Here is a 27,719-nt window from a genome sequence, read left to right as displayed (position 1 = left end):
AAAGGCGTGCGCCACCACTGCCAGGCCTAAAGTATTCTTTAAAACAAAACAAAAAAAAACAACAATGAAAACCTTGTTATTGACCTGACTGTTCAACTGAGTGCCACCTCCCCAGATGTCCCCTGTGTCTCGAAAACCCACATGACATATTCTTTGTCCTGTACCACGGCAGGCCCTGCATTATGCTCCCCCAGCCTGTGGGTCAGGAATCCAGGCATCAGCAGTTGGAGAGCAACAGCCCACAGGCCCTTAGACCTGCACGGATGCCTCTGGGATAGATGTCAGTGTCACAAAGAGGTCTCTGTTCCCCGTGAGTTAGCCAGTATTAATTCAGAGTTCACAAAGATACCAACAGGGTTGTGTGTGCAAGTTGGTGGGCCGATTCTAAAATTCATGAGGAATTAAAAATAGGTTAAGAATAGCTAAGAACTAGTACTAGCAGGATGTCTTAGTAGGTGAAGGTGACAACTGCCAACCCTGGCAAACTGAGTTTGATCCCAGGGACACATGTAGTGAAAGGATAAAACCAATTCCTACAATTGTCCTCTGATTTCCAAACACAGACATACGCACACTAAATAAGCATGAATATAATCTCAAAAGTTTAAAAAAGAATAGCCTAGAGCTAGATACAGAGGCACATCTGAAAAACCAGCTGTTTGGGGGGAATGAAACAAGAGGATTGTGAATTTAAGGCTAGCTTGGGCTGCATAAGTCTCTTTTTGAAAAAGGAGTAATAGAATCTGAGGCATAGCTCAGTTACAGAACAAATACATGATTATTACATGCAAAGCCTCAGGTTCATCTTTCACACTGAAAAAAAAAAAGAAGAAGAATAACTGGGGGTTGGGGGGTGGGGGGTGGGGGGTGGAGAGATAGCTCAGAGGTTAAGAACACTGACTGCTCTTCAGAGGTTCTGAGTTCAATTCCCAGCAACCATGTGTCAGCTCACAACCATCTGTAATGATATCTGGTGGCCTCATCTGATGTGTCAGCATACATGCAGACAGAACACCGCATACATAATAAAGAAATAAATAAATCTTAAAAAAAGAATAATAACCAAAACATGGCACGATTGTTGATTTTTGCTAAGCTCCCCTGAGCCAGAGCTGGACTGATCCACAAAGGCAGTGGGATCTCATACATAAATGTTCACTTGAAACCTGGACCTGGCAGAGCTGCTCTTGTCCATCATGGAAGAAATGATACTGTTTAGCAAAATAAAATGTCACAAGAAACAAATTAGTCCAGGCAGATCTAAGACTTCAGTATAAATGACAACATTATAAAACTTTGAAAAATCAACTTATAAGAGAATTCACTTGGCAGATTTCTTAAACTAGGAAGAAATAGGAGCAACCATTGAAAGATTTATAAATCCAACTAATTAAGGTTAAAACTTGTTTCAAAGACAAGATAATAAAAAGACAAACCACAGAATAGATACTCATGACATGTCATTGAGAGAGTGTCTGTCCAGAACCGTGTCTAAAATAAAGCTCCTGGGACCAGTTAGGAACAAAGAAAAACCATGCTCCTTGTGAGCTTTTCAGGAATTTGAGAAAAGTGTTTGACTACATTAGTAATCACAAAAAAAATAGAAACCATATATGTAGAAATCATTGTTATGTTTGCTGTATTTTTCACATTTGAAATTTTTCATTATAAAGTCTGAAAAAAGAGAGCAGATCATTTTTAAAGGGAGACAAAAGGCATGGATGGAGAAACTAGCTCTGGAGATGAAGTGAGGACCTAGTTTCAGATCCTTTACACCATGTACAAGCTGGGCTCACTGGGTGGTCTAGCCAAAACAGCAAACTCCAGGTTCAGTGACATACTCTGTCTCAAATAAGCTGAGATGTGATTGAAGACAACATGCAGTGTAAACACGTACCTTCACATGCATGCATGTATACACATGTGCAAACATACATGCATGCACACATACATACATGTAAACACAGTGGGAGGGGAGGAGTGGGAAAGATGCATCAATTCCACTATTCCTGTAAGATCTCTTTTCCTTCTCTTTTTAAAAATTCATTTATATGTATGTGTGTATCTGTGTGTATGCCTGGTGCCCACGGAAGTCAGAAAAGGGTATCTTATCCCCTGGGACTGAACAGACAGTTGTGAGCTGTCATAGGGTGGGTACTGGGACCAAAGTGGGGTCCTCTGCAAGACCAAGTGCTCTTAACTACTGAGCCATCTCTCCAGTCTCCAACCTCTTTTCTTTTTGCTTTCCTGTCTGGTGACTTCCTCCTGAACTGTATAAAACAAACAGAAAATGTATCACTTGCAAAGAAAGCTGTATCGTTTTAATTATTATGGATTGTGGCAGGCCTTGCCTGACACTCTGTATCTGCATCAAACCCTTGCTGAGCCAGGTGTGGTGGCTCATGTTTGTAATTTCACCATTTGGGAAGCTGAGGCAGAAGGATCACAGCAAGATTTTGGGCCATCCTGGGCTTCAGAATCAGACCTATATCAAGGACTTCCCCCAAAAGACTGCTTTAGCAATGTGCCACACAGACCCAAACCAAGAGCAGTTGCTGTGACAACATGGCTACTGCATCTTTAAAACTAAAATCTGGAGACTGAAGAGATGCTTCAGTGGTTAAGAGTGTTCTTCTAGAATTTGCTCCCAGCATCTGCAAGATCCTCTGTCCTCTTCTGTCTGGCCTGTTAGAACACTGCACATATATGCACATACACACGCAGTCTTTCAACAGTTATAGCCAGACTTCAAACATACTGGTATTCAATAGCATGGCCTTGTTTGGAGTGCTTTACAGTACTTTGTGGTCCTGCTGCCCTCAGGGTTCCTAGGAAATACCAGGTACAAGAGCACTCAGCAACTGATGGAAGCCTCTGTCCAGCATGTAAGGTGAGAGCTGAGATCTTGGTTGATGCCTTTGTCCCCTACAGGTTGGAGTGGGTGGAGATCATCGAACCACGCACTCGAGAACGTATGTATGCCAACCTGGTCACCGGGGAGTGCGTGTGGGACCCGCCAGCCGGCGTGCGCATCAAGCGCACCAGCGAGGATCAGTGGTGGGAGCTCTTTGACCCGAATACATCGCGCTTCTACTACTACAGCGCTGCCTCGCAGCGCACAGTGTGGCATCGCCCACAGAACTGCGACATCATCCCTCTGGCTAAACTGCAGACACTGAAGCAGAACACCGAGTCACCGCGCGCCTCTGCAGACAGCAGCCCGGGAAGAGGCAGCCGCGATGGTAGCACCGGCTCCTCGCTGGAGCCAGAACCCGAGGAAAGGGCACAGGAGATGCCAGTTCGCAGCGGGCGGGCAACAACCTTGGTCACATCGGAGGAGCGTAGCAGGTGAGGAGGCAGGGCTGGGAAATGGGGGTGGGGTGCAGGTACTGAAAAGAGGGTGGGACCGAGGTGGCAGAGGACCCCATGTGGCTTGCAAGACTGTTAGGTATCTAGTAATAAGATTTTAAAGTCTTGGATGGGTTGGGTTACTAGGAGGCCAGCCACTCCCTCTTTAGTTTATTGATTGCTCATCTGTGGGAGTGAACAAAGCCTTGGAGAAAGGGAAAGTCAAGTTAGGTCAGGTGTGGTGTTACACGGCTGTTATCCCAGCGTTTGGGGTGTGGAGGCAGCCAAGGGTCAGAATTTGAGTTCAGCCTATGTTGTGAGACCCTGATTCAAACCCGGGAAGGGGGTGAGGAGACAAAGGCGCCAAGGAGAAAAACTAGACACTTGGAGCCCCAGCAGTACTTTTCCAGAAGGCTGTTGATGTATCTCTAGTGTGGACATTTCTCCTAATAGTTGTGTCTTTGGATACTAAGTAACTCATGGAGAATCAAGGGGTGGCCTCTGATTCCTGCAGCATGGGGGATAGAGGGGCTGCCTTCCTTTGAAAAAGCCCTTCTGGAGCCAGGGAGAACCATGGTGTTGCTGGCACTGATTCTCCTGGATCCCCAGAAAGAAAGTACTTCTGTTGATTGCTTGAGCAGATGAAGAGACTGACTCAGAGGGCCTATCTGCCTGGTCAAACAGGTGTGGCAAATGGGCTGCAGTAGGCGCCCTTGAGTCAGCTGTCTCCAGCTGTGTCCTTGTAACCCTGTTTCTTCTCGTGGAAATAAGGCTATGGTATACTAGCTGGCCTTGAAGTACATGGGTGTCTTTCTGTGATGTTGATGTCACATTTTTTGCTGTTTCAGTGGAGGATTTCCCCTGAAACAATACTTAACTGAACCTGGGTTTGCAAGGAGCTATTGAAGCATGGTACTTCCTCCAGGAGCTATTGTGTCTCAGGGACAGAAGAGTGCTGGAGAAAAGGGCAGGCTGGGCTCGGCTCAGTTGCAGTGTGAGATGTGAGGTGCTGAGCACAGAGAATGCTACTTTGGCCCCTCCAGCACCAGTCCAGGGAGAGGGCAGGCCTGGAGCCTCAGTCGGGGAAGGGGACACTACGAGGGAGCTGGTGTAGCTGGTGGAAGCTAGACAGTGGTGTCGTAGTAGGGCATAGCATGGCCTGGCAGGCAGTGGAGAAGTTAGAGACCAAGAGAACCCGACTGACCTCAAGGGTTAAATGCAGCCTCACTGCAGCAGGTATTTCTCTGCTGAGGCTAACTGGGCTTTTCATAAGGATCGTTGTGTTGGGAATTTCCTCTAGTCCTGTTCTCCTGGGATCTTATCAGGAAAGGGTGTGGTGCACATTCATCCCAGATGAACTCCTGGACTCAAGATCAGACTAGTGAGACCCTCCTAAAAATGAGAGGAAAACCATACAGACATTCACAAAAAGATCCAACCAGTAAAAGAGGGTCTAAAGAAATGAAGCCTTGGAGCTAGAAAGAGAGTACGAAGCACTTGTTGCTGTTGCTAAGGATCCGAGTTCCATCCCCAGTGCCTGTGTGGTGACTCACAACCATCCGCAGCACCAATTCTCGGGCATCCAACCCCTCTGCTGACTTCCCTGAGCACCAAGCACACTCGTGGTACACATGTACACATGCATACAGGCAAAACATTCATGCACATAAATAAATAAATAAGAAGAAGAGGAAGAAGAAATAACTCTTGGTAAGGGTTAACTAAACCCAGTGACCATCTGCCATCAGGTCCTGCTTGAACCCTTTCTCTCCGTGTGTAACTTCTGTATGGAAGCCCACATATTTACTATATACATTATGATAAATTCTCATGCATGTACGCACCATGAGCATCACCACAACCAAGGTAGTGATGTCTCTGTTACCCCCACTCCCTTGTTCCTCTTGGGGTGGGTGTGGATCTGCCTCTGCTACAGAAGTTCATCTTGTAGGTTGGGTGTGGATCTGCCTCTGCTACAGAAGTTCATCTTGTAGAGTTTTTAGCTGGACTTAACCTTGTGCGCTCCTTTTTCTGTCATCTCGCTTTCTATTCTTTTAACAACATGTTGTTACGTGTATCAACACTCTGCATAGTAGTCTGTGGTGTGTATTTTTAGATAGTCTTGCTGGCCTCAAGCACAGTCTTGATTCTGCTGCCTCCTCGGTGCTGAAATGACAGGTGTGTACCCTGAACCTGGAATTAGCTGTTCCAACCCACTTTGCTTCTTTTGTTTGAGACAGGGTCTCACTGTGAGCCTCTGGCTGATCTGGAACTTACTATGTAGACTGTGTTGGCCTTGCACTCACAGAGATCCTCCTGCCTATGTCTCTAAAGTGCTGAGATTAAAGGTGTGCGCCCCAGTGCCTGTCCAGCAAGTGATTCTAGCTGCTGAGGCAACTCTTCAACACCGCTTCTGCTTCTCCTTTCCTTTCTTTTTTCTGGGAGAGCCTCATATAACCTAGACCATCTTTGAACAGTCCTCTGACCTCCACCTCTGGGGGACTGAAATTATAGCTACGGACCAACACATCGGTTTTTGTGATGCTAGGAATTGAGATGAACTCGGGCCTTCCCTGCACATACATGCTAGGCAACCACTGCACCAAACGAGTCACATTCCAGTCCTTTATTTATGTTTTTGCTGTGCTTAATTTTTCTTTCTATTTTGGATCTCAAGCAAATAACTGCCCTAAGATTTCATGTTATGGCATCTTTTTAATGTTTCTTGTGCTTGGGAATTCTCTCTCTCTGTCTCTCTCTGTCTCTCTCTCTCTCTCTTTTTTGGTTTTTCGAGACAGGGTTTCTCTGTGGCTTTGGAGGCTGTCCTGGAACTCGCTCGGTAGAGCAGGCTGGTCTCGAACTCACAGAGATCCGCCTGCCTCTGCCTCCCGAGTGCTGGGATTAAAGACGTGTGCCACCAACACCCGGCTCCTTTCTTTCTTTTTTTGAGATGGGGTTTCTCTGTGTAACAGGTCTGGCTGTCCTGGAACTCGCTCTGTAGACCAGGCTGGCCTAGAACTCACAGAGATCTGCCTGCTTCTGCCTCTTGAGTACTGGGTTTAAAGGTGTGCGCCACCACGGCCCTGTTAAAGTAAAAAGGTGAACATTTCAGTTTACAAACTGAAAGATGTACTGGAAGGGCTGAAGAAAAAAACAAGCACCGAGGGTTAGAAAGAGCTCGGTGATAAAGTGTGCATGGGAGCCAGATGAGGCAGTGCACTCAGGAGACAGGGCAGGCAGAGCTCTAAGTTTTAGACCAGCTTCTTAAAAAGAAGTGTGACAGCCGGGCGTTGGTGGCGCACGCCTTTAATCCCAGCATTCAGGAGGCAGAGGCAGGTTGATCTCTGTGAGTTCGAGGCCAGCCTGGTCTACAGAGTGAGTTCCAGGACAGTCTCCAAAACAATACAGAGAAACCCTGTCTCGAAAAACCAAAAAAAAAAAAAAAGAAGTGTGACTGCTTTTACAGGGGACACAAGTTCAGTTCCCAATACCCACACTGGGTGGCCCACTACCATATGTAACTCTGACTCCAGGGGATCCTATACCTGGTACCCCAGGGGCACTTACATATGCACATATTCAAACACAGTCACCAATTAAAACTAATAAAAGCAGGAGCTGGAGAGATGATGGCTCAGTGGCTAAGTGCACTTCCTGTCCTTGTAGAGAACCCAGCGTCTATTCCTAGCACCCACACAGTGGGACACAACCATCTGTAGCCCCAGTTATAGGAAACCTGATACCCTCTTCTCATCTCTGTGGATGGCAAACACACACATGGTGCACAGATATACATGCCAGACACTCATACACATATAAAACAAAGGAAGGGAAAAAGACAGAGAATCGTAAGCGTCAGTGGGCTGAGGGACAAAGGCAACAGTTTAGTATACTTGTAACTGTAAACCTGGGGCTAAAGGACAAATAAAAGCTTAAAGAAAAAATGGCTGAGAATTTCCCAGATTTGATGAAAGCTATATAGCCATAAGTCCAATGCATGTCTGGTGCTCTCAGAGACCAGAAGAGGGCGCCACATTCCCTGTCACTGGAGCTGCAGACCATTGTGAGCGGCTAAGAGGAAGCAGGAATTTAACCCATGTCCTCTACAGGAGCAGTGAGCTCTCTTCCCTGATGAACCCATCTCTGCAGCTCATCTTTTGACTGATTGATTGATTGATTGATTGATTGATTGATTGATTGGTTGAGGCAGGGTCTCCTGGAATCCAGGCTGGTCTTGAACTTACTATGTAGTCAGAAGATGTCCGTGGACTTGTGGTCCTCCGGTCTCTGCTTCCCAAGCACTAAGATTATAGGCATGTGCAGTCCCACTGTTTTACACGGTGCTGGGCTTTACACACACCAACAGGGCTTCATCCCTTGCTCCTCATCTCTAGAACTTTAGCTTTTAGGGTCTTTTTATGGGTTTGTATATCCTATACCTCTGTTTACCTTGTTTAGCTCCCCCCTTTTATTTTGTAATTTTATGTATATTTTATGTATGAGTGCTCTCTGCATATACACCTGCATTCCAGAAGAGGGCACCAGATCTCATAGATGGCTGTCAGCCACCATGTGGTTCCTGGGAATAGAACTCAGGACCTCTAGAAGAGCAGCCAGTGCTCTTAACCTCTGAGCCATCTCTCCAGCCCCCTTCCCCCCTGCTTTTAAACTTTATTTATTATTATTGTTGGAGTATGTGTGTAAGTAGTATGTGTAGGAATAACACACGTGCTACAATATGCGTGTGGATGTCAGAAGGCAAATTTGTGGAGTTGATGCTCTCTTTCCATCTTTACTTGGGTTCTGGGAATCAAACTCAGGTCCTCAGGCGAGCGTCTCTGCCTGCTGTGTCATCTCACTCAATCGACTCAGTTTTATCTTCTAACCTTTTCAGCATATGGAATACACTTTGAATTACTCCTTAATGCCCTCCCTTGCTAATTTCACCATCTGTGTTCATTCTGGGCCAGGTCCAGCTAACTAGGTGTTCTCTTTGCAGAACACATTGTAAGCCAGAGCACTGCCCTATGAGGACAGGCGTGCTGCACATGAAGGAGAGCATCTGCCTCAACAGAGAGCACTTGGGGCCATGTCTGAGAGACAGCCAAAAGTGCCTTGCAAGCAGCAGGTCACCAGTGTGGCTGCTCCAGCGAGCAGGAGCATTGATATTCCCTGACACCAAAACCAATGGTAGGGCTAGGTTGATGGCTCAGTTAACAAACTGCCTGCCATGAAAAAATGAGGGCCTGTGTTTGGATACCAGCACCCACAAAAAGCCAGACATAAGAGCCATAAATGGTGGGACATGCATTTAATCCCAGAACTCAGAGGCAGAGACTGGAGGATTTTTTTGATTTCAGGGTCACCCTGGTATATATAGTAGGCTCCAGTCCAACCAAGCCTACATAGAGAGATCTTATCTCAAAAAACAAAATCATGCATGGCCATATATATGTAACCTAGCATGGGTACAGCAAAGTCAGGTGTCTCCAGAGTCTACTGGCCAGCAAGTCTAGCTCATTTCAGTGAGAGAACCCCTCTCAAAAGTTAGGGTGGACACTGGTCCCAAACAACATCAGATGCCACCCTCTGGTCTCCAGACACAGACACATACACAGACACAAAGAATGTGTCAAAAGAAAACCAGTGGCAAGTATTCATATGTTGTGAATTATGACAAGATTTTTGCCTCTTCACACAGGTAAGTGTTGCCAAGTAAGGAGATCTGTCCATGGGTGTATAATTTGAACTGAGCATAACCATCATTTAGGTGGCAATATCTGTTAGATTCTTCTCTTGATGTTAGATTTTTGTCTTTGTTTCTTTATTTGAGCCTGGATCTCATACTAAAGCTCAGGCTAATATGGAAGTCATTACGTCAACCAAAGTAGCCTCAAACTAATAGCAGTCTTCCTGTCTCATCTTCCCTATTGCTAGAATTATAGGTATGAGCCACCACGCCCACCTGATACTTGTCTTTTAGCATACCTTGTAGATTAACGGGACCTGAATAGTGGTTAGATAGGCTCTCCTTAGTCACAAAATCAGACGGATTTTAAAATAGTTTCCTTTGCATTTTGTCTGAAAATCTTGCAGCCATCTCCACTGCAGGTGTGTGTTGGAATGGATCACACCTCTCTTTATTTTGACAGCTTGGAAAACAAAGCAGCTAAAGTTGTCTATGATTGAGACATCAGTCGTCCTTAAAGTGACTGCTACCGTGTGTTTCATAGGGGAGCACCATTTGCCTTGGGATTGCAGCTCTAATTCACTAAGAAACATTAGCAGGCCAGGTTGTAGTGGCGCACACCATTAATCCCAGCATACAGGAGGCAGAGGCAGGAGGATCTCTGTGAGTTCAAGGCCAGCCTGTCTACAGAGCGAGTTCCAGGACAGCCAGAGCTACACAAAGAAACCCTGTCTTGAAAAAACAGAGAAAGAAAAAGAAAAACATCAGTGATACTGAGTGTGATGGGACACGTCTCTAATGTCAGCATTTGAGAGTCTGACGCAGGGAACCACAAGTTTGAGGCTAGCCTAGGCTACATGACTGAAAACTTTTTCTCATTCAGAAAATTTCAATATTTTCTTAGTCTAAAAAAAATCATAATAATTTTACTCCTTCCAAGCTTTTAGCATGTTGTATGGTGGGGCAAATCAACAATACTTAGCTCTTATTTCTAACAAAAATCATAGTGGAATTACTTAAAGCTAGGTCTATGAGCATCAGTGAAATTTGTTGTTGACACTGGCATTTCCATAGTTCATGATAGATTGGATTTTTTTTCTGCAGAGTCCTTCTACTGAAAAATACAACTTTGAGTTTAAATAAGATTACATTTTTTCGCCAGGCAGTGGTGGCACACGCCTTCAATCCCAGTACTCAGGAGGCAGAGGCAGGTGGATCTCTGTGGAGACCAACCTGGTCTACAAGAGCTAGTTCAGAACAGCCTCCAAAGCCACTGAGAAACCCTGCCTCAAAAAAACCAAAAAAAAAAAAAAAAAAAAGATTACATTTTTTTCAAGTTTTATAAATTGTTCTCCTAACTCTGTAATACACACTGACCCTTAGCATGGTTATTTGCAACACATTTTGGCAATTTTTACTTCAGTTTGCACATAATTAGTGATTTACCAGTGTTATCTTGGGGTATGACATGGTTCTCCTTAAAGGCTCTTGTTTTGCTGGGCAGTGGTGGCGCACGCCTTTAATCCCAGCACTTGGGAGGCAGAGGCAGGCGGATCTCTGTGAGTTCAAGGCCAGCCTACAAAGGCAGTTCCAGGACAGCCTGTTACACAGAGAAACCCTGGGTTGGGGAGGGGAAAGAAAAGTTCATGTGTTGAAGGCTTTGTCCCCACCTAGTGGTGGTGCTGACAGATAATTGAATTATACAGGCCCTGACACCATCAGTCCATTCATGAAATCACAATCTGTTTAAAGAAGGTCCTGAGAGGCTCTCCTTGAGGCGTGTATCTTGTTGCTGGCCCGTGTGCACCGCACCTGTCTCCTTCCTTCCTGCTGCTGCCAGGAGTTGAACAACTCTGTTCTCCTCCCTCCTTTCAGATGTAACCTCTGTCTCACCCTCACGGTAAGCACAGACACAGTGAAGCCAGCTCACCACAGGTAGAAACTTCCCTCCTGTTACACCAGATGTTTTGTCACATTGTAACTAATACACTAGGCTTATTGGACACAGTCTCTGCTGTAGTTTTTACACAGACAGTTATAGAAGGCAGTTCCTTATTATTTAAGCTTAGCTCTGACTCTTAGAAAATTGATCAGTGTCAGTAATGTGTTATGTCATCAGGGGCCAAAGAAGACCATTGAATCACAATGACTGTTATATGTCTCTTGTGGCCTCACCTACAGAAGAAACTGTCTGTGCCAAAGGCTAGTGGTCTTAGGCAAATTTATTATATCTGGACATACTGCAATCAATACAATTTAATTCATCATTAGTGAGCAGCTTTCCCTGCTTGACTAAGAAATGAGACGCTCAGGCTGGGGAGATGGCTTAGTCAGTAAGTGCCTGCCTCCTGGGCACAAGGACCTGAATTCAGATCCCTAGCACCCACATAAAAGCTATGGGCATGGTCAAACACATCTGTATTTCTGGTTAAGTGGGGATGAAGATGGTAGAACTCTCTGACCAGTCATTTTATCTAAGTGAGAAACCCCGCCTCAAACTATAGGTGGAAGACAACCAGCAAGACAGATGATGCCAACCTCTGGTCTTGAATATACATGCACATGAAAGACAGAAAGAGATGCACTTTTCTTTTTTCTAATGGTAATCTTCATTTTGGTCCAGTAAGTGTGCTGTAATGAGATACTCCATTTGAGAGTTCTACTTCCATTTAAAATCACTGGGAACATTATATAATTTGAGAATATTGTGCTCAGTAATGCTAGCCTGTGTTCTCTTATAAGAAGGATGTTGAGTCTCCCTCATGACTGCTCAGCTCCCACACAGTCATTGTGCTAAGAAATTGGAATACCAGGTAACTTCCACATCATAAAGTATTTTCCACCATTTAAAACATAAAACGCATTCTTAGCTCACAGGCCTTGTTTTAAAAAACAGGAAGCAGGCTAGAATTGGCTGTAGTTTCTTGACCCCTGATTTAAACTGTAGCCATTTTTTTTTTAATAGCCAACCCACAGAGCTCCAAGATGTGGCTTGAGTTCCTATTATATCTCAACAAAAGGCTGTATTTCCTTGACTGTGACAGACTCCCCTCGTATTCCTAATTCTACTACTTACTGCTGAAGCCTCCCTCTCAAATGGCTCTCCCTTGGTGCTGCTCCCTGTCTTAGCCCCATGGATGCCTGAGGATCTGGCTGTTATCTAGCAGACTGCCCAGTGGAGTAGGTGCTGCTCATGTCCCTGCCCCAACTCAGGGCCAACCGGGTGTCGGTGATTAATGAGGCCTGGAGATGTGTTCCACCCTTTGGCAAAAGTCTAGAGGACAGGTTTTGTTGCCTCCTTCTACCTAGGCACTGGTCTGGAGGTGGGATGTCAAAGGAAGCATGAGTGCTTAAGGTCCCAGATGCCCTTGGTTGTGTGAGTCAGGGTTAGAGAGCAAGCAGCCTTCAGAACCATGGAGTCTCTGGAACACTGAAGTGAGTAGCAGGCAGGTGGGGTGTTTTTCCACGTGTATCCTGGCAGAGGAGAGGGCACAGAGTAAGGAGGAGGATGTACACAGCGTGCTGTGCCCAGCATGCCCTGTTGCGGTGTAACACAGCAGGGAACACAGGGAACCTGCAGGGTGGCTGATGACTGAGCCCCAGGCTCTGTAAGGTCTTGTGGCATTTGGTGACCAGCCGGACATAACATAACCAGCCTGAAACAGATATGGACATAGACTGGAGTTACGCTTACATGTGCCATTTATTACTTTATAGCTTTCTGCTCTGTATCATAATTTTATGTTTGAAGACACTGACTGCTAGCTTTTGTTAATAATTGTCATTCATTCAGTCTTGAAATCATGACCATCCAGAAGCAAAAATAAAACACCTTAGTGTCACCTATTATTGTTTTTTAGGTACATATCCTTGCAGTTTTTTAAAACACTGTACAGTGCTCTGCACACATCAGAAGGACATGCTGGGAGGCAGAGGCAGGAGATCGTGAGTTCTAGGACATTTTAGCCATTGCAGTCTCAGTGTGGACAGTGTGCTCTCTTGACCTTTAGACATAGGACTTCTAGAAGAATACTTGCTATCCTCCTAATTTTCTGTTGCTGTTTACCAAATTCTTGTGTGTCGCTTCAGACCATTTTTCTCTCCCATAGTAAGCTATTTTTAGCAGGGTGATTCATAGAGGAAACTGGCTTATTTTGGTTCATGATGAAGTGCAGGCAGGAGAGACAAAGGAGCTGACCTACCCCGCCATGCCTTGCTCTCACAGATCTCTTCCAAGCACTCTGCCCCCACAGAAACTCAACAGTGCCCTCATGGGGTGGTCACATTGCCTCATCCTCTTCAAGACTTTTCCTTTCCTTAGGCTGGAGCCAGGTTCCAGCGTGAGCCGGTGTGAGCCCACAGGAGTGTGCACTGGTTGGTACGCGCACTTCCTGGCGAGTCTCTGGGTCTGGGCACTGGTTGGTACGCGCACTTCCTGGCGAGTCTCTGGGTCTGGGCACTGGTTGGTACGCGCACTTCCTGGCGAGTCTCAGGGTCTGGGCACTGGTTGGTTCCTGGCGAGTCTCTGGGTCTGGGCTCTCCCGTGCTGCCTTGCTCTGACCTGGGAGCTCCACACAGCCGTCTTTATGTCCCGGTGCCCTTGGTTCTCCTCCTATACCCTGAACATTTTCTCTGAGATATTTTCACATTTTTCCAATGTTTTTAGTGTGTGGGTGTGTGTAGGCAGATGTGTATGCCTATCTGTGTGTGCTTGCAAGAGGCCGGAGGCCAGAGGTCAACTTCAGGAGTCTTCAGCTTACTTTTTGTGACAGCATCTCCTGCTAACTTAGAGCTTGCCATTTTGGCTGGATTTGCTGGCCCATCAGCTCTGAGGATCCTCCTGTCCCCACCTCCCAGCCTAAGGTTACAGGTGCGGGTCTTCACACATGGTTTTCTATGTGGGTGCGGGGTCTGAATTCAGACCCTCAAGCTCTTCGACCACAAAGCCATCTCCTAGGCCCTCCCTCCTGGATCGAGGCCAAGAATTACTGTTTTGACCCAACACAGTCCTTACATCTATCTGTTTGTGAAGAGGGTCTTTTTGGTTTTTGGAGACAGGGATACTGCTGTCGTGGAACTCGCTCTGTAGACCAGGCTGGCTTTGAACTCACAGAGATCCGCCTGCCTCTGCCTCCTGAGTGCTGGGACTAAAGCGTGCGCATTAGTTCTGTTCAGTGGGATTAACTCTTATACCATGAAAATTCTCCAGCATTGTTGGTTCAGAAATCTAGTGTCTTGCCTAGACCCAAAGAAGCATACAAGGAAAAGTAGGCTGTGTCTTCATTCCAATCCAGGCTGAAGTATGATTTGAGTGATGAATGGGATATGTGTGAATGGAGTACACATATTTTTTATCTTTTATAATTTAGCAATTTGCCATTAAATGTGATATGTATTTTCCTAATAATGCTGTTCTTTAACTTTTTAAAAATAATTTATTTTTATGTTATGTGCATTGGTGTTTTGCCTGCATGTATGTTTATATGAGCATGCTGGATATCCTAGAACTAGTTACAGACAGTTGCGAGTTACCATGTCAGTGCTGGAAATTAAACCCAGAACCTGGGTCCTCTCCAAGAGCAGCCAGTACTCTTAACTGCTAGGCCATCTCTCCAGCCCATGTTCTTTAACTTTTTTAAGTGAAGGGTAAATTATAATACCTAGACTGCGTATGGTGGTACGCACATTTAATTCCAGCACTTGGGAGACAGAGGCAAAAGGAGCTTACTCAGTGAGTATGAGGACAGCCTGGGCCACATAGTGAGTTCCAAGCAAGCCAGGGCTACATGGTGAGGCCCTATCCCCAAAATAATAAAGACTGACGTCTGATGGTGAATTTTATCTTTCTTCCAAACAGCAAACCAGCCAATCCACCTTCTACTTACTACTATGTTGGCTAGCCCTTCCAAAATGGTGTCACATACTGGTGGCAAGAGTCTACATTACTGGCCGGGCATTGGTGGCGCACGCCTTTAATCCCAGCACTCGGGAGGCAGAGGCAGGCGGATCTCTGTGAGTTTGAGGCCAGCCTGGTCTACAAGAGCGAGTTCCAGGACAGCCTCCAAAGCCACAGGGAAACCCTGTCTCGAAAAACCAAGGGAAAAAAAAAAGAGTCTACATTACTATCTTGACTGCAGTGAGTCCCCAGGAAAGTCTCAGTAACGTGTCTCCCTGGTTGTCTATCATTCCTGGTTGAAGCTCTCACTAATCCTGTCTCTGGGTCCCTAGAATAGTGGCTCCCATTCTAGGAAAGGCTGGTGTCCTTGCCTACTTGCTCCATGGCCTCTAGGCAGGCCACTGTGGCTGTTCTTACTTGGAGGAGATGGATGTAGGACAGAAAAATTTCTTGCTTAGATCACAGGAGCATGTGATGCACACTTGTATTCCCAGCATTCGGGAGGCAGAAGCAGATGGGTCTCTGAGTGCCAGGCTGCATAGGACCCTACCTGAAACTAAGAGAAGGGGGAAGGAACATAAGAAGTGCCACCCAGGTCATCCCCAGGAAAGTGAGGGGCAGCTCTATGTGCTTGAAGCATCATTGTAGTGGGATCCTAATTAGTCTTATCAGTAAAAACCTGGGAAATCAAAGAACCATAGCAGCCACCTGGGTCATTCCTCAGACTGAAAGGGAACCTGAGATCCTGTCTCCATCCCACCTTATCACTTCCTGTCTCTACCTCCTGAGTGCCGGGATTAAAGGCTTGAGCCACCACTGCCCGGCTTCTATGGTTAACTAGTGGCTAGCTTTGCCCTCTGATCTCCAGGCAAGCTTTATTTGTCAGAACACAAAATATCACACAACGTACTCACTTAACTCATACCTTTTCCATTCCGCTGTGTTTCAGTTGTTCACCACCGGGTGTGCTCCTGGAGAAGGACTATGAGGTTTACCGAGACTACAGTGCCGACGGCCAGCTCCTTCACTACAGGTAGAACTGCCTGATGCTGGGCATGCCTGTCTACGTCTGAGTGTTCCTGGGTGGGCTGCTGTTGGAATAGCTGGAGAGATACTGGTTGAACAAGAAGCAATAGGAGGACCAGGAGAGGCTGTGAAGACCACCAGCACCCTGGGTGTGGGCAGAGGGCACTTACAATTGCCCTAACTTCACTGGGAATTGTGTTTTGGAAGAACCTTGGTACTCTCCTCAGTCTCTGGCAGAGGGATCCTTAGTGTGTGTTCCATCCCGGGCGGCACTGACCACCCACTTTAGAGCCAAGGTAGTCATAGGGAGAAAGCAGCGCTGGCCTCTTGGCCCCAGGTCCTCAAATAGAAAGGTGGCAGCCACCGATAGTCTTCTTTCTTGGTGACTGGTTTGTTGTGGGAAACAGAGCATAAAGCAGACTGTTATCCCCGAAGGTGGTCAGGGATCCTTATCACAGACTACCTAAGAACAACATTGGTACTGGAAAGAAGTTGAAGACCTTGAGAGGCCAGGAGAGTCTACTTAGCCAATTGGATTTGTTTCCTAAGTAATGACAGGTGTGGAAGAGAATCAGACCCAGTCCTTAATGTAGCTATGTAACTACAGGTCTGTCCCAGGCCTCCCTGGACTTCATTTTCTCATCAGCAATTGGGGTCTGGTAGAGACCTGTCTGCATGGTAACAAATCAAGTCTCAGCTCTGGCCACAAGACTTGAGATTTTTCATGACCCTTACAACACTGTAGAGGGCACTCTTTATGACAGATGTCCCCATCTAGTCTTTGGTTGCCCTATTACCCTTCAAAATCAGGGGCTTGACTCATTAGTAACTTGCCTATCACCGTCTGTAAATAGATACCCGTAATGCTGTCAGGGAAGCAGGAACCCCTTACAGCCACAAGTCCCGGTGGACTAAAGAGGCTCTCTGGGCCTTTCTGGGTGTCTTAGGTATGGGTGTCAGATGGAAGACGCAAGCCCACTCAGGGTCCTTCTACCCATCAGTCCCCACGTTGGCAGTTCAGCTACTCTCAGCCCTATAAAAACACACCAGCCATACTAGCTGACATGTCCAGCCTCTGCAGAGGCCTAAAGGGCCTCCTCAAAGTCCCCACGCTCTTTGCCCGCAGGTCTCCAGCTCTGTCGTAGCTACTGTCTCTGTAGCTACTATCTGTGTTGCATTTTTAAAGATTTCTTTATCATTTATGCAATGTTCTGTGTGCATGTATGCCTGCAGGCCAGAGGAGGGCACCAAATCTCATCTCAGATGGTTGTGGACTACCATGTGGGTGCTGGGAATTGAACTCCAGACCTTTGGAAGGGCAGCCGGTGCACTTAACCACTGAGCCATCTCTCCAGCCCCATGTGTTGGATTTTCATCCCCTTTAACAGTCACTCCCTTTTGCCCGCTAACACAGATACCATTGGAGATTGCCATTAGAACCCCATGTGGTCTCCCAGGTGGATCTGGACAGCACAAAGCAGGCAGCTGCATTTCTAAATCAAGAGGACCCTCTGGGCTCTGCTGCATTCCAATGGCCAGCCCAGGGTACTGATGTCTGATACAGCTTGGAAAGTGTCCTGTCCCTCAGCAGGGGAGATGGTGTGATCTCAGTTACAGGCTGGAGGCTATTTGATACAAGGCATCCCAGCCTTCCCTCTGCACCCTTGTGGTATTTTACAGACCACGGAAATGATTCCACCCAAAACTAACTTAGTGAACATGTCAGGAGTATAAAGCACCCAGAGCATCTGCATCATTGCAAAGCCCTGCCACATCATGAATGATGACCCCCATCCTATATATCCTAACATTTCCCAAGATCCCTTGCAGTAGGAGGGGCAAGCAAAAGAGAGCAATGAGAGGGATGGTTGGAATTACAGGTCAAAGTCCTATGACCCTTCCTTTTATTCCCACTAGGTAGCATTAATAGTCCCATTATGAACATGAGACTATCCCCCCTCCCCCCAAAAAAAGTACCATTCCCAGCCAGGCGTTGGTGGCGCACGCCTTTAATCCCAGCACTTGGGAGGCAGAGGCAGGCGGATCTCTGTAAGTTCGAGGCCAGCCTGGTCTACAAGAGCCAGTTCCAGGACAGCCTCCAAAAGCCTCGGAGAAACCCTGCCTCAAAAATAAAAAAATAAAAAAATTAAAAAAAAAAGTACCATTCCCATATATCAACCTGTCACTGTATTGTTCTACTTACTTCATTGCTGTGGCTTCCAGGCCAAGTTATCTCTACTATAAGAGAGTGATGGAATAATCATGAATGCTAACAAGGAAAAACCACACTACAGCACCCATTCTGTCATTGTTGCCCCTGTCACTGAGACCTTGGCACAAACACCAGTGACATGTGGAGAAAGGTGAGATCACAAGAAAACATTCTGCTTACAAGAGCCCTAGAGCCAGACGTTTGCCTTAGTGGGATCTTTGTGTCCTTGGGTGATGAATACTTCCTAAGAAGTCTAGAGAAAGGGTCAGACCTCATCCAGAGACGCACGCGGTCCTCTTTGCTGAGACTGCAGCCTGTGTGCTTCCAGAGGGGGTGTCATCCTCATGTGATCATTTCAGCTCCAGAGAAAGGGAATTTGCTGTCCTTGGAGACTGGGATCTGCAAAGAAGGAACCTACTTAGGAGCAAACCTAGCCTCCTGAGGGTCAAAGGCAGGGCTAAGCCCCAAGCAGGGAAACGCCGGTGCTCCCAGAGGCCTGTATCAAGACAGCAGTGGGGTCCCTGGGGACCAATCCATGCTGGTAAAGAGGAGGCCTGGACAATGGTATTGTTTTCAGACCTGTATTTTATTCTCAGTTATCAACTTTGGTGCCAAATTTTGCCTCTGAAATCACAGCATGAGTCCAGGGGCCACAGGCTGCTACACTTGTAGATACTCCCCTCTCATCCTGGTCCTCACACTGCCGCATCCACTTAGATGATCCCAAGGAAGCGCTTTCAGCTTTGGTTTCATGTTGTGTTGTCAGGGAACCTGGGCCCAGGTGCGGCACTCAGCAGAGTTATTGCTGGAGCTAGGCAAGAGGTAAGGAAGAAAGACCAGAGAGCATCTGTGCTACAGAGGTGGAGATGAGCTGAGCTCAGGTGGAGACTGTGAGTGCTGTGTGGGGAGGCTGTAGACGTCCTCTGATGCCTAAGCGGGGCTGTGCACAGCAGTGTGTGCATTGGGGCTGTGCACAGCAGTGTGTGCATTGGGGCTGTGTACAGCAGTGTGTGCATTGGGGCTGTGCACAGCAGTGTGTGCATTGGGGCTGTGTACAGCAGTGTGTACATTGGGGCTGTGTGCAGCAGAGGCATTGGGTCTGTGTACAGCAGTGTGTGCATTGGGGTGTGTACAGCAGTGTGTGCATTGGGGCTGTGCACAGCAGTGTGTGCATTGGGATGTGCACAGCAGTGTGTGCATTGGGGCTGTGCACAGCAGTGTGTGCATTGGGGCTGTGCACAGCAGTGTGTGCATTGGGTCTGTGTACAGCAGTGTGTGCATTGGGTCTGTGCACAGCAGTGTGTGCATTGGGATGTGTACAGCAGTGTGTGCATTGGGGCTGTGCGCAGCAGAGGCATTGGGTCTGTGCACAGCAGTGTGTGCATTGGGGTGTGTACAGCAGTGTGTGCATTGGGACTGTGCACAGCAGTGTGTGCATTGGGGTGTGTACAGCAGTGTGTGCATTGGGGTGTGTACAGCAGTGTGTGCATTGGGGCTGTGCGCAGCAGTGTGTGCATTGGGGTGTGTACAGCAGTGTGTGCATTGGGGTGTGTACAGCAGTGTGTGCATTGGGGTGTGTACAGCAGTGTGTGCATTGGGGCTGTGTACAGCAGTGTGTGCATTGGGTCTGTGTACAGCAGTGTGTGCATTGGGGTGTGTACAGCAGTGTGTGCATTGGGTCTGTGCACAGCAGTGTGTGCATTGGGGTGTGTGCAGCAGTGTGTGCATTGGGATGTGTACAGCAGTGTGTGCATTGGGATGTGTACAGCAGTGTGTGCATTGGGGTGTGCACAGCAGTGTGTGCATTGGGACTGTGCACAGCAGTGTGTGCATTGGGGTGTGTACAGCAGTGTGTGCATTGGGTCTGTGCACAGCAGTGTGTGCATTGGGGTGTGTACAGCAGTGTGTGCATTGGGGTGTGCACAGCAGTGTGTGCATTGGGACTGTGCACAGCAGTGTGTGCATTGGGGTGTGTACAGCAGTGTGTGCATTGGGTCTGTGCACAGCAGTGTGTGCATTGGGGTGTGTACAGCAGTGTGTGCATTGGGGTGTGTACAGCAGTGTGTGCATTGGGGTGTGTACAGCAGTGTGTGCATTGGGGTGTGTACAGCAGTGTGTGCATTGGGATGTGCACAGCAGTGTGTGCATTGGGGTGTGTACAGCAGTGTGTGCATTGGGGCTGTGCACAGCAGTGTGTGCATTGGGATGTGTACAGCAGTGTGTGCATTGGGGCTGTGCGCAGCAGTGTGTGCATTGGGGCTGTGCACAGCAGTGTGTGCATTGGGGCTGTGCACAGCAGTGTGTGCATTGGGGCTGTGCGCAGCAGTGTGTGCATTGGGGCTGTGCGCAGCAGTGTGTGCATTGGGGCTGTGTACAGCAGAGGCGTTGGGATGTGTACAGCAGTGTGTGCATTGGGGTGTGTACAGCAGTGTGTGCATTGGGGCTGTGCGCAGCAGTGTGTGCATTGGGTCTGTGTACAGCAGTGTGTGCATTGGGGTGTATACAGCAGAGGCGTTGGGAGTGCTCAAATAGCTTCCCGGTGGTGGAGGCAAGGTCAGAAGGGAACATCACAGGAGACAGAAAGATTGTAAGAGCCAGAGAGCCCAGGATGTCTGCTGTGTCTTTATAAATGTCAAAGATGCTGCACCCATGAAATCTCAACTGTGGGAACACCAGACCTTGAGCAGAGACCCACTTCCCCTTCTGCCTGGGAGCAGGCAGCTGTAAGACAATGTTTACTAAAAACATGTTTACTAAAAACAATACAATGCCCAGGGGCAATAAGTTCCTGGAAAAGGCCTGTCCACAGAAACCACCCTGACCTCGACCTTGTCCAAAGACTAACCACCTCTTCTGCCACGCCCAGATCAGTTTTTGGTGTCAGAGCAGAACCAGCCAGGGGAGAGGAGAGAGCAGAAGCTTCTCTGGTGGGAGCTTTTCTTAGGAAGTTTTTCTTGAACCTTTTTGGAGCCTGTTTAAAGTTCTCTTTATATCATTGAACGAGTCTCTGTGTTTTCAATACCCGACACCCTCCGCACGTTCTCGGACACAGGCCGCGCAGCAGACGTGACACTCAACAATGTGTCTGTCTAAACAAGACTGCACAATGAGCACCAGCTGACATGGCAGTGTGGGTAAGGAAATCTCATAGGCAACATCCCTAGAAGAAAGGTGGCCTAGTTTGCTGTCTGGTGCTGTGACAGAATGCCATGACTAAACCACTAGAGAAGACAGGGTTTATTTGACTCACATATCCCAATCCCAGTCCACCAAAGAAGCAGGGGCCATGGACAGCAGTGCTCACTGGCTTGCTCCTCTGCAAAGAAGCAGGGGCATGGACAGCAGTGCTCACTGGCTTGCTCCTCTGCCATGTTTGACTACTTTATGGCTCCAGGTTCATCTGCCCAGAGTTGACCTTGACCCTCCCTGCCTACAGTGGGCTAGTCCCTCCACATCAGTCATTAGTCAAGAAAATGTTCTCACAGTCTTGCCTGCCAGCCAGTCTAATGGAGACATTTTCTCAATTAATGTTCCCTCTTAGATGAACCTAGTTTGTACAAAATGACAAAAAAAGAAAAAGAAAAAAACAACCAACCAGCACAAAGAACTACAGGCAATCAATCACCGCTGAGAAAGGGAGAACTGGTGTTCTAAGCAAGCTCCCTGATAGGTTATCCAATCCCAAGTGGTCAGCCCTAAAGACGTACATGTGAGCAACACTGAATGAACCGAGTGGGGTGTGTGCATATGTGTGCATAACAATAATTGAAAAACAGTCCTGAATCTGGGGCACCTGCTGGTAAGGGGAGGGTGGTGAATGAAAATGATATAAACACAGTACTCATAAATGAGAGTCTTAAATAAAAACTAGAAAAATATTTAGAATAGAATAAAAGGCTGGAGACCACTTGCTGCTCTTGCAGAGGACACAGAGAACCCACATAGCAGCTCACAGCTCCAGTTATAGGGGAATCTGCACCCTTGTCTGTCCTCCACAGGTACACGTACATGCAGGCAAAGCACTCATACATAAAACAAAAATAAGTATTTAAAATAAAATAGTAAATATAAACCAATTATTATGTATACATTTTGGAGTTACCAGAAAATGACCAATGAATAATATACATATGTGCAGGATATTAAATGGCAATTATAAAGTTAAATAGATGCCGGGCGTTGGTGGCGCACGCCTTTAATCCCAGCACTCGGGAGGCAGAGGCAGGCGGATCTCTGTGAATTCGAGACCAGCCTGGACTACCGAGCGAGTTCCAGGACAGCCTCTAAAAGCCACAGAGAAACCCTGTCTCGAAAAACCAAAAAAAAAAAAAAAAAAAAAGTTAAATAGATACAGGGAAGGGCTGGGGGGGGGGGTAGTGTAGTATTCCTCCCAGCTTGAATGGCTATATGTGATTCCTCCCTTTATTTCCTGAGAGAGAAGGAGGGGGAGGCAAAGCCCCCATGTTTTCACCCCTTCACTGAGGGGAGAGGCAGAGGCAGCGCCTCCAGCAGCTGATACAGCAGAGGACTGAGCACCCTGGGAATGAGCTCTGACGTGACGGTGCTGCATGCCTCATTAGCGCATGGGGTCAACTGAAACAGACCCACAGGGTTAAGCCAGCTTCTCAGAAGTCGCTTCTGACTAATGTCTGCATGAACCCTTTGGGAGAGGGAAGAGCTCAAGAAATGAAGAGCTGTTGATGAGGTGGTTGATGAGTGACTGGGAGGCTGGCACCCACTCTTGTCACTCTTCAGACATTGTGTGGTCTGAGAGTGAAGACTTAAAACTGTTTGAGGAGGTAAGGGTTCTGTGTGTCTGCAGGGATGGATGGACATGATTCCATGTGCAGCTGCGCTGCTCTCAAGGTCCTTACCCACTTCTTATCGTTTTGGTAGTAAGTTGGTGCAGTGGTGCAGGCTGTCTTCTGAGCACTTAGGAGGCGGGAGCAGGATGATGAAGAGTTCAGTGTCATCTCAGCTACTTAGCAAGTTTGAGGCTAGCCTGGGCTACATGAGCTCTCATCTTAAAGGAAGAATGGGTGGGGAGTGGGGAGGGACAGAACAGAAAACAGTAGGGAAGACCAACTTGTTACCACACTGTTTCCTTTCCCACACTGGACTGTGAGTATGCTCGCACAGTGTACTCCAACATTCCAGGGTGAAGATTTACCATGAATCCAGTCCTTACTACTAGACTGCCAAAGGAGGAAGTTAACGTATGCTGGATATCAAGGCACAAAACATTCTAAGATGTGCCTAAAGAAATTAGGAAAAGCCAGACGTGGGGGCTCACACCTCTGATCCCAGAATAAAAGAAGCAGAGACAGGCATATCTCTGTGAGTTTGAGGCCAGGCTATTGCATACTCTACATAGCAAATTCCAGGACAGGCAGGGCTACAAAGAGAGACCCTGTTTCAAAATAGTGATGATGATGATGATGATGATGATGATGATGATGATGATGATGATGATGATGATGATAAATTACAAAGATTTTTTTTTGTTTTGTTTTTCGAGACAGGGTTTCTCTGTGGCTTTGGAGGCTGTCCTGTAACTCGCTCTGTAGACCAGGCTGGCTTCGAACTCACAGAGATCCACCTGCCTCTGCTACTCGAATGCTGAGATTAAAGGCGTGCGCCACCAACACCCGGCTAAATTACAAAGATTTAAGCCAGTCTACACATCAGGGCCTGAAGAGGTAATTCAGTGGTTGAGAACACTTGCTCTTTTTCTAGAGGACCTGGGTTCAATTCCCAGCACCAACATGGATGCTCACAACTGTCTGTGACTCCAGTTCCAGGAGACTCAGTTCTGTCTTCTGGCCTCCTCAGGCAAGAATGTACATGTACACAGATATACATGTAGGCAAAACACCCACACATGTGAAATAAAAAGTTTCAGGTGTAGAGATGCATGTCTGAAGTCATGGATTTCATCTGATGCATTCTTTGGGGGAGAGTTGCTGGGAATCACACCTAGAACTATATGCATACTAAGCAAGTGCTTTTCACTGGGCTGCATCTCCATACCTACTGCATTTTTCTTTATTTTTCAAGGCAGAATCTCACTATGTGGACATGTGGCCTGGAACTCACCATGTAGAACAGGCTGGCTTCCAAGTGCTGCGATCTGTTTTTAATCTACCAAGCCTTCAGCACTTTGTTGTAGTACCCTGAATGGGCAAAAACAGTGTTTTGTTTTGCTTTTCTATATATGAGTGTTTTGTCTGCATGCCTGTATCTGTTCTCTGTACATGACTGTTGTCTGCAGAGACCAGAAGAGAGCAGTGAATCCCCTGAAACTGGAGTTAACAGACAGGGGTGAGCTGCCATGCAGGTGCTAGAAATTGAACCCAGGTCCTTTGACAGTGCAGTCAGTGCTCTTAGTCACTGAGCCATCTCTCCAGCTCCAAAGTGGTGCTTTTTAAGCAGATTAATCTCGATACTGGAGAAGTGAGGCTCGGTGGTTAAGAGCACTGGCTGCTATTCTGTAGGACTTGGGTTCAATTCTCAGTGCCTAGATGGTGACTAACCAGGGTCTGTGACTCCAGTACAAGGATCTGCTGCCGTCTTTTGTCCCCAACGGGCACCGCATGCACATGGTATACAGATAAATGTGCAGACAGTGTGCAGAGAAAATACCCACACACATAAAAAATGAGTAAGGTGAGGGTAGTAGCGTACACCTCTAATCTCAGCACTTGAGGCACAGGCAGGAGGATCTCAAATCCAAAGTCAGACACACAGACAGCACAGTTGAGTAGAGCACTAGTAACCAGAAGACAGATGAGAAGAAAATCTGAAGGGTGGAGAGCTCAGAGAGAGAACGTGAAAACAGTATGGTGCACAATGGCTTGTAACTGGAGTCCTAGAAGACAAGAAATAAGCATGATATTTGGGATCACAATAGCTAGTTTCCCAAAATGCATGCAAGTTATCCAGCCAAATTCAAAAGGTGCTGGAAATCCTAGTTAGAGGTCACAACTCAGCATTCGGGGGAAGAATAGGGACATCTTTGTTGGAACACTGTTCTGTGTGCAGCTTCTTGGAACTTCAAGCATAGCCATGAGATGCAGGGCCTTTCTGACCTCAGCCTGTGTGGCGATGGGACATGCATGAACATTGCGACTGACATTCAGAAGATGCCAGATGTCCACTGTGAGGGCCAGGATTGAAGCACTGTGACATTTGTGAGTGCCCTTGACCTGATGCAGATATTAGCAGGGAGCTTGAGGGAAAAACAAGTATGTTTCTGTCAAGGTGAAAATGGTGACTGGGGACCAAAACAAGGGAAAGCCCATAGGAGCCTTCTATTGAAACTGGGCCCTGAGGTGCTCACATGGCACAGTGCTGGGCTCTTCTGGTACCTGAGCATTGACGGGCACTTCCAGGAGCAGCTCTCTGCCTAGACTGAGCGAGAAACGGCTCTGAGGTGGAAGAGCTCAAGACCATCCCCAAGGGCCTGAGGGTGAGCAGGATGCTAGGAAGCTCTCAGGCGGACGGTGGGGCTGGACTTAACTCTGCCAATAACTGGGTGTCACTCTCCACGCAGGGCCTCCTCGCTGCGCTGGAACTCTGGTAACAAGGAACGCATGCTCATCAAGGTTGCTGACCGTGAACCCAGCTTCCTCGCTCCCCAAGGCAATGGCTATCCCTCAGACAGCCAGCCCGGGGGGCATCACCGCAGACCCTCTGGCAGCCAGCACTCACCTAGCCTGCAGACCTTTGTCCCTGACACTGATGGCACTGTCTTCTTTCCGGAGAGGCGGCCCTCACCTTTCCTAAGGAGGGCTGAGCTCTCTGGAAACTGTTCACCACTGTTGATGCAGCCCCGAAAGCCCTCCAGTGACTCCCAGCCCCCCTCCCCACGCTATGGTTATGAGCCCCCACTCTATGAGGAGCCGCCAGTGGAGTACCAAGCTCCCATTTATGATGAGCCCCCCATGGATGTGCAGTTTGAAGCCAACAGCCCCTACCAGACCGGCTCACCACAGAGGTCACCAGGCCGAAAACCCCACCCATTCCTACAAACTACTAAACAGACCCCAACCTCACCCTGCCAACAGCTGATGCGCACCAAGCAGAAGTGCCCTGAGCGCTTTCTGAGCCTGGAATATAGTCCTGTGGGCAAGGAGTACGTGCGGCAGCTGGTGTATGTGGAGCAAGCAGGCTCCAGCCCCAAGCTTAGAGCTGGGCCCAGGCACAAGTATGCACCCAACCCAGGTGGTGGCACCTACTCCCTGCAGCCCAGCCCCTGCCTGCTAAGAGACCAGCGCCTGGGGGTCAGGTCTGGAGACTATAGCACCATGGAAGGGCCTGAGTCACGCTCAAGCCAACCACCCACACCACTGCCCCAAGCCCAGGAGGATGCCATGTCCTGGTCCAGTCAGCAGGACACCATGTCTTCCACAAGCTACTCTCCAGGCACTCGTAAGAGGAAGAACAGAAAGCCCTCTCTGTGCCAAGTCCCTAGCACCTCCTCCACTGATGGTCCTGGGGACCTGCTAGGGGAGCAGCCTCTGACTGAAGAGCGTTCTCCATGCAGGTCCAGCCTCACCCCAATAAAAGCTGAGGCAGACCTAGTGCGAGGCACACCTGAGCCCTTCCTCGCACAGGCCCGGCTGGCCTGGGAGGCCCAGCAAGCCCACTTCCACATGAAGCAGAGGGGCAGCTGGGACTCCCAGCAAGATGGCTCAGGGTATGAGAGTGACGGTGCTGTCCCCCTGCCCATGCCTGGGCCTGTGGTACGAGCGTTCAGCGAGGACGAGGCGTTAGCACAACAGGACAGCAAGCACTGGAAGAGGAGCACCTTTGAAAAGCTGGGCTTCCCCCAGATCCTGCTGGAGAAGAGCATCTCTGTACAGACCAACCTGGCCTCGCCGGAGCCTTACCTCCACCCCTCACAGGTGAGGGCACAGGGAGGGTGGGCCTCGGTATGCCTGGCTTCCTCGGCAGAGTATGGCCCTGGGAGGTTTTAGAGCCTGAGTCTCAATCCCAGGTACCAGCTGTCAGTGAGAGCAAAACTGTGGAGGCCACTTCAAGGCCTGAGTGTCTGTCTCCACAGCTCTGCCCTCTGCAATCCTGGCACTGACTCTCACTCTTGGTTCTGGCTCTATTATCTATGCTGGTTTGCTACACCTGCCCCGGAGCACCCAAGCCCACAGAGGGTGGAGTTAGAGCCCAGAGGCTTCCTCTAGATGGTGTGTCAGGTTTATCTGTAACCACTGGGGAAGGCTTCAGTGAATTTTGGGCAGCAGCTGTCTTGGGTCTCCATAGGGCTTCAGAGACCTATAAGCTGTGAGAAACAGAATAACCATGGACAAAACTACCGTTAATAAGAGAAGGGGGCTCTAGTTATAGAGACAGAGGGAGGGACCCAGCAGGGTCAAGCACCAGACAAGTGATAAAAGAGCCAGGTCCTCTAGCCCTGACCAGAGCTATGGTCACAGGGTCATGCAGAGGTGGGAATAGAGTTGGTAGCTAGATAGCTTTGCCTATAGGAGGCAGATGCTATTCTTCCTTAAAGGTGTCGAGATGAGTTGGTATCC

General features: G+C 48.0%; 1 protein-coding gene across 3 annotated transcripts in view; it reads left to right on the top strand.

Annotated features, from left to right (window-relative positions):
* Positions 1-27,719, top strand: part of Arhgap39 (Rho GTPase activating protein 39) — a 109,235-nt gene that overhangs the window by 68,167 nt on the left and 13,349 nt on the right. For all 3 annotated transcript variants that reach the window (XM_040736327.1, XM_040736325.1, XM_040736326.1), the window contains exons 3-5: positions 2,932-3,348; positions 15,883-15,966; positions 25,724-27,077. In XM_040736327.1, coding sequence (XP_040592261.1) covers positions 2,932-3,348; positions 15,883-15,966; positions 25,724-27,077 — 1,855 coding nt within the window. The remainder of the gene's footprint in view (positions 1-2,931; positions 3,349-15,882; positions 15,967-25,723; positions 27,078-27,719) is intronic.

Source organism: Mesocricetus auratus, unplaced genomic scaffold (genome assembly GCF_017639785.1).
Source record: "Mesocricetus auratus isolate SY011 unplaced genomic scaffold, BCM_Maur_2.0 Super-Scaffold_100055, whole genome shotgun sequence".
NCBI lineage: Eukaryota > Metazoa > Chordata > Mammalia > Rodentia > Cricetidae > Mesocricetus > Mesocricetus auratus.
Note: the sequence above shows the minus strand (reverse complement) of the source record. Positions and strands in the feature narration are given on the sequence as shown.